The sequence below is a fragment of the Seriola lalandi genome, unplaced genomic scaffold (genome assembly GCF_002814215.2).
Source record: "Seriola lalandi dorsalis isolate HSWRI2012SDOR001 ecotype SW California unplaced genomic scaffold, Sedor1 jcf7180002054864, whole genome shotgun sequence".
Taxonomy (NCBI): domain Eukaryota; kingdom Metazoa; phylum Chordata; class Actinopteri; order Carangiformes; family Carangidae; genus Seriola; species Seriola lalandi.
Window position 1 is genome coordinate 2892728 of NW_019525417.1, and position 12826 is coordinate 2905553.

General features: G+C 39.6%; 1 protein-coding gene across 1 annotated transcript in view; it reads right to left on the minus strand.

Annotated features, from left to right (window-relative positions):
- The window catches only part of loxl2a (lysyl oxidase-like 2a), a 30074-nt gene that overhangs the window by 8072 nt on the left and 9176 nt on the right, over nt 1–12826 (minus strand). Inside the window, exons 4-8 of the mRNA XM_023427880.2 lie at nt 7234–7442; nt 4127–4343; nt 2924–3107; nt 675–826; nt 421–588 (exon numbers count right to left, since the gene is read on the minus strand). Of these exons, the coding sequence (XP_023283648.1) occupies nt 421–588; nt 675–826; nt 2924–3107; nt 4127–4343; nt 7234–7442 (930 nt within the window). The remainder of the gene's footprint in view (nt 1–420; nt 589–674; nt 827–2923; nt 3108–4126; nt 4344–7233; nt 7443–12826) is intronic.

Genomic DNA, 12826 nt, shown 5'->3' on the forward strand with positions numbered 1-12826 from the left:
GGGTCTGTATGTGTGTATACGTGTTTTTCTTTCCATTTTACCAATTTTACCTGGTCAATAAGGTAAATTTACATCTACTTCACATTAACTCTATATACGCATATATTGGTGATAAACATAAACAGTTCAGCATCAGTTTACTATGTTTATCACTACTCAGCAAGCTGGCTTGCCGAACAGTTTGAACCTTGGCATCCTACATAACGTCATAGTAGCCAGTCCCACACATACAGTATGTGGCACTACGTGGTTTAGTGACTTGAGGGACAATTTTATAAATGAAAATAACGTGGCCACACACGAACTGCACCCCGGACCACCTCCTTTATGCTGAAGCCTGCGCAGTAAAGATAAGCTCATCTTAAAAATGATTTGATGGAAGTGCGCGGAGAGGGAGAAATTTTATTCTAGAGACCTTACCTGGAAAGCGTGGCTGGCAAAGCCCAAGCCCAGCTGTCTGCACACTACCATGGCCTCCATGGTCCCCCAGCTTTCACTGCACACAGCGCCCCACACCAGAGAGCCGTTCTTCTCTGCCAGGACCTCCACACGGCCCTCATAGGGGTTGCGGCCACCGCTTAACCGAAGCTGAGGACAGAGATAGACAAATGTGTCTTGCAGTGCTATGTAAATAAAAATTGTTTTTATTTTACATCGTAGATGGAGTTACTCACTCTGTTGTGAAAACCCATGGCAGGAACATTACACCTGACAGCTGCGTCTTCCTCGTGGCTGCAGCCCAGAGAGTCACGGTTGAAGTGGCACTCAGTCAGTGACTTTTCAAACCCAGAGCACTCCACCTCATTCATGTGGACCGGCCCGATCCCTATAGGGAAACAAACCCAACACACAGGCACATTGAATATCTTCAATTTGTTGAACTTTACTAAGGTTATTTTGACTAAAAACAGGCTGGAGCAGTCACCATGTCCATAATGGAACAGAAAATAGTCTTAGGAGTGTCATCTATTTTCATTACTGGATAAAGGAAATTTGATCTTTGGACTACACATAATTTTAGGATACACAAGCCAGTACAGCCGTGTTCCTGAGTAAAACAGCAGTAGCCCCGCCTCCCTGAGTGTTTTGTTAGAACAACTCTGTCCGAAGACAGATGTAACATTTCATCCTGTTTCCTAGAATCACAAGGAAACAAGAAGTCAACTATGACAAATGAAAACGAGACACTTGAGGCCTTTAAAAAAAAAAAAAAAGAAACTCTCTCTGCATCTTTTATTTTTTTCAAACTAAAAAAAGTAATCTGAAATGGTTTTTCCACAATAACATGTGCGACTACTTCTTCCATGCCAGTTTTCTTCCCACGTGACTGAGCTGGAATGTCTCTAGTGATATTAGTTCTGAAATTTCAGTCTAAGACTGAGACAGACTGGCAGTCACTGGAGAAAAATAAATTAACAACGGGAAGAACACAGTGCTGTTGTAAACACACAGTCAATTTCCATGTCTGACGATGATGATTATAAGAGATTAAATAAATAAAATATTTAACTTGAATTTGCATGACACAGAAACTTGCTGTGGGTCAAATACTATCAGTGAAAAAAGATATAAAGTTACATTTGTAAAAATAAATATTACGTACATGTTGTATACTAAAAAAGAAAAACTGATAGAATTTCCTAAGTGGTACATTTTCTTTGTCTCCCACGCAAGTCCAGGAATCACCTTCTAGCGTCATTTCATTTTTATTGTCTTCCTTGTTTAGCCTACTCCAACGACTTCTAAAAACAAACACAATCCGCTATTTCAAGTCTACTGTCTGTGTGTGGTACCATTTTTGGATCCAGTGGTCAACTCATAAAAAAAAAAAAAAAATCCCTCAAATAACCTTGAAGACTCTCCAACAAAGAATTCTTCCTCTGAAATCCATAAAGACTGTTTTTCTTTGCTGGAACATTTTGTGCACTTGTGTGTTTTGCTGTAAGAATATGGCAGAGGAGAGGACGACTGTTCCAATGAACATATGTTTCTTATAATGCTGAAGTATATTGCATTTCACAAAATCGGGTTCTTTGGTCAAAGAATAAACATTGATGTGCTACTCCATATATTCCCAAATGCATTTATGTGCTGACTTAAGGTCTAGACTGATTGAAGTGAGACACAAACAGGTGGTGATACAGAGGCCAAAGATAAGGTGGAGGTGGAGGTCTCTGGTTTCAGTCCACACCTTTCATTTTCACAGCTGGGAATGAGTTCTTCCTGATGTTATGTTGGGCCGCTTGTTGATTGATGGTGCTGTAAATGTGAAATGTAATGAAAGCTAAAGCATTTAAGTTTAACACTATCTCAAGATGATCCCTGAATATCTGGAGGAACAGTTACAGTCTACCTGTATGGGTGAGAGTTGTGACTGTGGTCTCCACGTTTTAGTGCAGTCAGAATGTCACAATACTTACGTAATCTCTTCTTAAGACTGACTAATATTGGATTTTTTAGGCCCTGTTTAAAGATCTGATGACAATGTATTGGCTGATTTTTATTTATTTTGATTTTTTCATTTTAAATAACCTGTAGCATAAGTGATAAGTGAATAAGTGAATTTTGAAGTTAAGGTATGTACTGAATGTAATAGAGAAACTGTTCCTGAATTACCTCAAACATAATGTTTGGCATTTCTTTTTTTGTGAAGGCAGTTTGTTCAAACTAAAACTGTGTGTTAATTTGCTCTTTAATTACAATTAAATTAAATACATTTATTTATATAAGAGTTACATTATAAATTAATAGAATATTCATTTAAATAATTATTTTAGGACTCCCCAGTCCAAAAGGAGTTTATATTTTTATTATTATTGTTATTATTATTATCATTATTCTTATTTAATCCAACTCCATGTTATTGTACCCACATATATAGTAGTACTATGTTATAAAGTGACTAATCTGTAGTAGAACCTACCTTGCCCCAGTCGGGCACCTGTCAGAGCCTCTTTGGCGCTTCCGAATCCCAGTTCTCGACAAACAACAGTGGCAGCTCGAATGTTCCAGTTGTCATCACACACTGTACCCCACTCGCCGTTCTTCAACACCTCCACTCGCCCCTCGCCTATCATAGCTCCGCCTCTTAGACGCACCAATGGTTGCTATGGAAACAGCCCACCAAAAACTAATATTAGTGTAAATTACAGTCTTGCAAATGGTTATAGTTAAAGTCTACATCAGTTGAAGAGTTTTGAATTAATGTGATTTATTTACTTAAGTTATATTGGATTATACTATACATTATAATGGGTTACCAAATACTGTAGGTATCACCTCGAGAATACCTTAAGTAATAATCAATAAACACCAAGAGGAAACACTAATAATTTGATAGTTTACTTAACAGATGTTCATTCATCCATTCAAATGTTTCCAGATGCTTGACTACAGGGCCACTTCATTAATAAGCAGCAAAATGTTGTAATCCAGAGCTGGACAAGAGTCAAGAATTGCTTATTGGATGATCTATCTTGTACTTACTGAACTCTATTTACCTTAAAAGTGTTTTTGCTTCTTATTATATAATGCAATGATGTAGTAACATACTGTATTTACAAACCAAACAGATAGTGAATTGGACATTTATGACTTTCTTTAAACTTAATGATAAATCAATGGAGTCTAATTCAGAACAAACAAAAATATCTGCAATATGTCCAATTTCCCTCACAGAGACTAATGTCAGCCATAAGGTACCACAAACTGACTTGTTGAAGTGTCAGGGATATTTTTCAGTTTACAGTTCTTCTGTGCAATGTCAGGTTAACTCGAGGAACAACCCTGCTGCTGATTATATTACATCAGGATAGATGGGAAAGGTTTTAGTTCCAGGAGGCTCAGAAAATGAGCTGAGATCATCGTAGACTATGGGATTATTCTGGGAACCATCTGATTGTTTGGGTTACTAACAAATAAATTTTACTTTATGGTGGCCAAGGGGCGTATTTGGCCTCTGACTCATTGTAAAAAATTTACATAACTAGGTACCACCGAGCAACAAGAAAGTAGCCCAGCTTGAGGCCAGTGTCTTGTCCAAGAGTATTGGCAGGATTCAAAATGCTTCCTCTCACATCCACTCTCTGTCTCTCTTGCAGTGACGGTGCTGTATGATCTGACCTACCTCCACCCTGTAGGCCTTCCTGAAGCCGACGCTGACGCTGGGAGCAAAGGCACGTCCAGGCACACAACTGATCACTACAGGCATGCCCTGTCCACAGGTGTTGTTGCCCTTCAGCTCTACCTCCCCGCCCAGTTTACAATCGGACAAGTTGGCCTCGTTGCCTGTGCAGTTGACAGAGAAACCCCAGTAGTTCTTCTTACGACGATTGGACAGCAATCTGAGAAGGCAATGAAATGACAGGGCCATAGGCAACTTATAGTTATTTATTGCAACATATAGTTTATAGTGTACGTTATTTTTGGTCATTTGTGTTAGTTTACATAAGTTTTAGATGGTTAGAGGTTTTAAGACAAATGAATGAAGCATGACCACCTTTTTTTTAACCTTTCAACATTGAAGACAAATACATAGTTAAAAACAGGAAATAACAATATAAAAACATTAAAAGCTACACAGAGGGCAATCACCACCAGAGGGTGGGGGGGCCACATCTGCAAAAGCACAGTCACCTTTGGTTTTAAAGTGGGGTCAGCTGCTTTATGGGCAATTAAATCAGTTTTAAAGTCAACTCTGCGCTCTGTGGGTAAACAATGTAGGTTGGCCAACACTGGTGTGATGTGTGACCTACGCTTTTTATATACAGTCTATAGACCAACGTCACGTCTTAGTTAACAGTCCAGCAGCTGGAGCCCAGACACAGAAGAGTGACTCACGGTTGTGAATGGTGAGTTATGAAGAGTTATCTTGATTTAGATTCGAGGTGGGGGGAGACAAAAACATGATTTTTTTTAAAGGATAAATACACTGTTTTATTCTCTCAAAAATGCTCTCAGGGCCTTGGACTTGTGTTTTGTCTCAAGACTCAAGATTCAGTCCCTGATAGCTGTTAGCCATTCTTTCAAGGTGGAGAGTTTACTGAGGGAAATTTAAATTGTCATATATATATGCTCATCCCGAAACCTGCAGACTTGAATCTTGCTTCAGAGACACATCGACCCATCACAGTCAATAATTTGTCGGTCTTTGTTATTTTATGTTATGTCACCGTTGCATGGTAATGCTGTTGCAAAGACTGTTTAGAAGTGTGTTCCACTTTGTACTGGTGAGGGAAATCGAACACTCAATCATCACTGAGCTGCTCTGCACTTTTAAGATTCATGTCAGCAAAGAAGAGTTGATGACAGCAATGACATAACTGTGACTGTAACTACGAGGAATTTTCGACAGATTCTATAGTAAGTTTCTGAAATTCACAGAAACGACAAACACCTTCAGTAAAATAAGAAAGCGGCGGTTTGGTTTGGAAAACAGTTGGCAGTAGCGTAAGTTCTTCTAAAACAGCTTTTATCTACATCACCTACAGTTTTGCTTCTGTTGTGGAAGAGCACATAAAATGTTTTATTGTTCTTTCTCACACTTTACTAAAATAATATGGCGCTGTTTTATGAGATTTATTTGTTTTGTGTGAGGACTTCAACAACGCCCATCCTATACCGAGAAGCACAGTGGAGGTATTGTTGTGGAGATACCTTAACATTCTCACGACCCCATCCTTGAATAGAAGTCATTGACTAAGAGTCACTGAGGAACCCGACAACAGTGGACCTCTAAGCAGGTCTGAACCTTTGAGGAGAATGACCATGTAATGAAACCAACATGAGCTACATTTACAACCTTTCAGGTCCCACAGCTTGTCCAGATGCTGTGGACAGAATGAAGCCCAAAGTCTGTTTAAATACAAGAACAATTTGTGGTCTGTGAAATTTGAAGAAATGCCAAATTTGACTGAGCGGTTTTAATTTTGCTGGACTGTTATGGGCACATTGGGTGAATAGAACTGCCTTTTGTTGTTCCAGACAAAAGGCAGATTGATTGTGATCTTTCACCTCTGTAAAACAGTGAACCACGTGAGACCACAGCAGCATTGCGCACTTAAAACCACGCACGCTTTTTGATCCTAAGTGATTAACAAAAAACAAAGTAACCATTACTGGTTTTATGTGTCTTATACTTCTACTCCTTCTTCCTGCATTTATATGTAAGATTAACATAAAATCAGCTGAGATCGTGTCTGCCAGAGCTATAACAATAGACACATTTAAAATAAATGTGAAGATCCAGGTGCAAACGTACCACATTAAACATGACCATCACATTGACGAAGTATTTGAAGTATTTGTAAATAAATGTTTTTCTGCTGTCTGTCTGGTCTTGGTTTGACTGTGGCTGGACTGTAGTTCCTTTCAGATGAATGTACAGACTAACACTGCCTGGATTTGCATAATCAACAGATTCGACTATGATTTGAAAACATGAACTCATGTCCATTTATGCGTGTAAACACTTAAAACCAAACCATCCAAGACTATGTTTATTTCTTAAATTATTTGATTCTTGGATTCATACCTCATGCATTCACCAGATGAACATGTGATTATTTTTTCATGTACAGCAAGAGCATCTGCTTTGTTTTGAACTTCACATCCCTTGGTAACAGATAAAAATGATTAGACACAAAGTGTTCCAGGAAGTGGCTGGCTTTGTGTTAGGCTTCATATTGAGTACAGATTGACATTTAAGAATGGCCACTGCCAAAAGAGCCATTGTTTCACAGTGCACTGCACTCTGTTTTTTCCCAGCAAGGCCCATCCTTCATCCTCTAAGACTTCCTAAAGCAGTGTCTGGCTTCTTGTCAACATTCTCCAGGCCATGTCTGTTTAATCTCAGTCTGCAAAGTGGATGAAGGGTTGACCGATGACTACTGTAAACAAACTTGGTTATGTCATTTTTCCTAACATCAGTCTGGTATGGTACAACATTTCTAAATAGACTTAGACCTAAAAGGCCACTACAGGAAATGCAGCGTTTTAACACATGAACGTGTTTATATGATAAAGGAATGTGCGGCGTACCTCAAATGATAACATGTTTGCCACGCGTGTGACTTTAAACAGATTCAGTGTTATGTAACACTGCTATATTCCCATAACCTAAGCTGCAATTAACTCAGCTAAATGTTTATGTTAGAATTTAACTCATGTGAAGACTTTCATTATATCAATTTGGCCTTATTTAAACCCTGCTGCCGCCACAGCACCATTACTCACTTGTAGGGTCGGGTATTGAAGCGCTTCTCCCCGGGGAAGCCATACATGCCACAGATGACCCTGCTGTTCATCTCTGTCCACTCCTCGTTACAGATCTGTCTCCACTTGCCTCCATCTTTCACCTCCAAAAAGCCCTCAGTGATGGGAATCCTTTTCCTGTGAGAATACGTGGCCCTGATCCTCACATCCTCCACCTGCACTGTCAAACCCTGGGACACAGAACAGAGAAAATGTTCCATTTACACACAGATAATACATACAAATTTGACCCCTGAAAGTAGACTTTAGTCCATCTGGGGACAACTGTGCTGAACGTAGGCCGCTCAAAAGGATACGATGGCCACTTATGTCTTTTAGGGTCTGATTGACATTTGTAGTTTTAAGTGAAATGTCTGAACAACTCTTGCTGTGACATTTGGTACACACATTCATGTCCCCTGCAGGATGAACTGTGATCCCTTTGGTGATCACTTGACATGTTATCGATCGCTATCATCATGTCAAACATTTTCATTTGGCCAATACTTACTTACCACTATGACCTGCAGAACTAAAAGCATTACCATCAGCCTCAGCTGTACTTTGCATTTAGTGCTAATTAGCATATTTTAGCATGGTTATCATGGCTATAATAATAAGTAGTGAGTATAATCTTTATAAAAGAAAAGAACAAGAATTTATTTATACTTGGACTTCACATATAACTGTTCCATTCGATATATTGTAAATACTACACAGCCTGTGAGTCATAAAGAACAATCACATTTTTAACAAATACAAAAGTTTTTCAGGAAAATTTTTAGGGACTGCACAATTTGCACATATGTTTGAAAAGTCAAGTTAAAAAATCTGGGGATGAAATCTTTGTTTAAACTTGTTAAGTATGAGTGAGAGGCCTTAGCAGGTCGGATGAATGTCTGGAATTTTTCCTCCATCTTTGTTACGTCTTCAGAGTTTAGACAGGAGCTTTAAGGGCCGGGAGGGAATTAGTGGACAACATACATCACAGCAGAGATCTGTCAAATCCTGCTAACAGTGTTTTAGTTTCACCCGCCAAAAAAAACTTAAAGTGAACAATTGGTAATTCATGGCTGATTCAAACATGTTGAAAGGTGTTGAAAGGTTACTCGATATTCAAAGATGAAATTAAATACATCATTGTCATTATTTTTACTTTTGCAAAGTAAGCCAAGAAGCTGAAATGAACTAGTAGAGTACAAAAGCAGAAACACTAGTCTTTTCCCTAAGGGGTGAAGGTGAAGGGGATCTGGGCCAAAAGTCTTTTCAAAGACTTTTCAACTTGCATCTTGAATTTCATGATTGATAAGAAAACAGTGATAAGTTTCTCTGCTCTAATTTTGAATCATGAGGTTAAAGAAGCAAGCCATTGGCTGACAGGTTTGGTTGGAAGAGTGTCTGCGGGTGGTCCACAGTCTACTATTAAGGGCTGTCAAGCCAGTTGGTGAGGCGGAGGGTCACCAACCACAGTTAGCATCATGTGTCCTGAAGACCCCTAAATCAGGAAGGAATGGTAACCTTTGACCTCCAGGGCTTTATGGGAAAACAGCTACCTTATAACTTTGCCATTGTTCATTTTCCTGCTTCAGCCAAGTGCTGCAGTTTGTTCCCAGCTAGTGTGAGGTTACACTGTGGCTGCCAAAAAGAGCCAAAACTCTGAGCTGCTTTGTGGTATGCAAATGCTGATCTCAGTAATTTCGAAACAGCCAGCTTCTTTAACTCTGCAGAACAAAAACCTCACATTCAGGCATCTCTCCCAGAAATATCAAATGCGTGCCCTGAGGGTGGTTTCCTGAGATGGCGTCAGCCTGAGGGAATGTTCAAGGCTTCAGGGTCTCTAAACACCAAAAAAATGCAATGCAGGAGGAGCCACGACTAAGTCAGACTGTTTCTACAGTGACCCCAGTCCTCCTTCTGACTGCAGCGGTTAGACCGGGTAAAAACCACTCTTTCATGAAGAGATTCCTGCTGCCCATAGCATGACAGAGTGTTTTCCGTTGGTGCCTGGCAGGATAGGAAGGTTAGGAGACGTGACCATGATCAGGGAACCGGAAATGATGCATTATTAATTATGGTATAAAAAAATCATGTAACAACAAAAAGAAACAAAGAAGACATTTGAAAAACATACTTATGAATGGCTAAATGTATGTTCCCCTGATACAAAACATAAAATCATTTGGAAAAATCAGAGTGCCAAAGTGAATCCAGGTGTGAATGTTAAAATACCAGACAGGACAGGGGGTACGAGGTGAGTATGAAATGGGGCACTGAGAAGGGTCTGACCAGTGTTGCATTTGGCTCAGAGAGAGGAACCTGGCCGTCTGAATGTGTGAGACTAAAGAGAGGAGGACAGATACCCACAGCTGGGATCAGTCCAGGTGCCCCCCCCCATACCCCCACCAAACCCAGACCACCAGACATAAACTCAGCAAAATCCTGCTTGGTTTGTAAAGCAATGCAAGAAAATGACTACTACAGCGCACAGAACATGGACCCATGATAAGCCATTTCACACTATATGAGTTAATCTCATAATATCAATCTGGAAATCTAGACTTTCCAATAGGAGGAAGTTCAGAATCTTACATATTATACATAGGGAGAAATAGTTCGACATTTTGAAAAAAAATATGCTTTTTTGCTTTATTGCCGTGAGTTAGATGAGAAGATTGATACCACTCTCATATCTGCACGATAAATATGAAGTTACGGCCAGCAGATGGTTAGCTTAGCTTAGCATAAAGACTGGCTCTGTCCAAAGATATGGAGCTGATTTAATAAAGAAGATATAATGTGTTAATTAGTATGGTGTAAAGGTGGTGGTAGGTGAATTTTGTTATCTTTGGACATAGTCAGGGTAGCTGTTTCTTCCTGTTTTCAGTCTTTACGCTACGCTAAGCTAAATGGCTGCTGGTGGTAACTTCTTATTTCCCACAAAGACATGAGAGTGGTATCAAACATCTCATCTAATTCTCAGCAAGGAAGTGAATAAAGTTATTACCCAAAAAAGGAAACTACTTATTCCTTTAAGTACAGGACATGTGGGTAGATATCGTCAGGATCAGCGTAACCATTTTAGCAACCACATCATCAATATGTGATGCATGGACAGAGGCCGGTTTGCAGTGAGCGTAGGCTTTCCATCCTGCAGGTCATTCTGAGGTTAATTCTCAACTGGACATTTCTACAAAGTTGCCTCATCTTACAGTAACTCCATGACTGTGCTGTAGTGATTCATTCATTCTCTGGATTTTTTCCAAAATACCTTTTCCTTTTCAAATACAGTCTCACATTCTTGTTCTTGTTTGTAAATGGCGTCTGAGAAAAAAGAAAACATTCTTCATTTAGCTCTATTCATTACTACTCTCTGAAGTGAGCTTTGACCGTTACTGAGCTATTTCCAACTGGAGACCAGACTTGTTTTTCTGACCAGGACCCCTCACAATGTAGATGTGTGAACATGAGACTGTGGTCTAGCCAGTGTCTGACTAATGCTTCCACTACTGTGCATTTCTTCCATTTTACTCAGCTTTCCAGCCCCGCTGCACGTTCATCGACACGTGCCCCCCTGGATCCCCACCCACCCATCCACTCCCCGCCCCACCTTACAAAACATGGCAAGTATGAATGTTAATCACGCCAGAGTTTAGATGAAAAGCAAGAGAACAGCGAGGCTCTTTCAAATTACTTTCACATCTGCCCCACCCCACTTTCTGCCTCAACAGCCCCTAGTCTGACTTGACTGAGGAAGTGTGTGTGTGTGTGTGTGTGTGTGTGTGTGTGTGTGTGTGTCTGTGTGTGTGTATCTGGAATATCTATCACAGTGTGCTGCTCCCATCAGGGCAATGAAAATGAATTATTACTACAGGTAAATACACGCACGTACACATCTCAAACGAATTCATAAATGAGTATTTTATAACTGAAATATGTAGGCGGTGTTAGCTGAGCCTAACTACAGCATGACATATTATTGCATATTAATCAAATTACAACAGTTTAATGCAATATTGTTCATATTTGTGGGTAATGATTTTTCTTTTTTATTCATTCTCCAGAAACTGACTGGATGAGAACTAATTTGAAGTCTTAATGGTCTGCGTCCAAATGGCTTATCATGTAGTCAAAGGAATACTTCATCAGTTTGGGAAAAACTGCTTATTTGTTTTCTTGCTGAGGGTTAGATGAGACACTTGATACCACTCTCACACACACTCTTTTAAATATGAAGCTGCAGCACAAAGATGGTTTAGATTAGCATAAAGACTGGAAACAGAAGGAAAGAGCAGGCCTGGCTCCATCCAAAAGTCAAAGAAATCCCCCTACCAGCACCTGCAAAACTCTCTGATTAACATTTTCATCTATTTTGTTTAATCTGCAGACACAGAAATGTGAAAAAACAACAGATTGTAGTTTCACAGGGGGTTACCTGCCAGACATTTTCTTGTTGGACAGCAGTTACTCCCTCAAGTCTTGTCAATGTGAGATTTCCACACGACCAGCCAAAAAATAATCCAGCACATAACTTCCCATTAAATAATTTCTACACTTCAGTATTTGTACGGATTAAGCACACAAGATTGAATAAATCGAATTAAAATGAGCTTTAGAGGTGCTAATAGGCAGATTTTGTTACCTTTGGTAAGAGCCAGGCTAGCTGTTTCCCTCTCCAGTTTATATGCTAAACTAACCTGGTTGTAGTTTCATATGTAATAGAAAGAGAGGGACACTGATCTTATCTAACTCTCAGAAAGAAAATTAATAAAATGAAACAGCACTGTAAACCAAATTGTAGATTGGGGATTTAAAACCATTTAAGATGTTAACTGCATTACAGAAGCATTGACAAACATTGTTTTTTAATGATTCATGAGCAACTTTAACTTACATCTGAACAATTTAATTTACGTAATATCTATACTTTAGTCTTAATGCATACAGTATGTGCAGTGCACATATAATAATTCACATCTACTGAACCAGCCCAGTGTGCAAATGGTAAATCATAAAGTGCAGGCATGAATAATGACAGTCAGGACTTTGGACACTGTGCAGCCAAGAGGAGAGTTGAGGCCACATTGGAATCCAGCTGTTGAACATGTGGTGGATCTGTCTGCTACTCTATCCATAAGAGAGAGAAACTGGCTTCAGCCTCCTGACATGAATCAACCTTTTCTCCCTTCGATCATTCTCCTCCTCACAAGGCTCTTGCATACGAATCCAACTTTGGCTCAGGTTTCCTTTTGTTGTATAGCACAGAATGTGCAGAACTGAAATTCTTGTAAGAGGACACCGTCACGCCTCGTGCAGAAGTGCAGCCTTTGCCCTGCAAAGAATCAACAGGCTCTTGACTGCTGCATTCTGTTATCACAACTGGCTTCTGACGTGTTTGTGTTGCCTCAAGATCTAAGTGTTTGGTCCAAATAAATACACCAGATGGTCAGGGGGCCAACTGCAGCTGCTTTTGGTGCTGATTTTTTTCTCATGCATTCAGAACTCATCTACATTTGTAATCTGTTTAAAATGTATGAGGTTCTGAAAGCATGAAAATCGCTTACTTTCTTTACTTGAA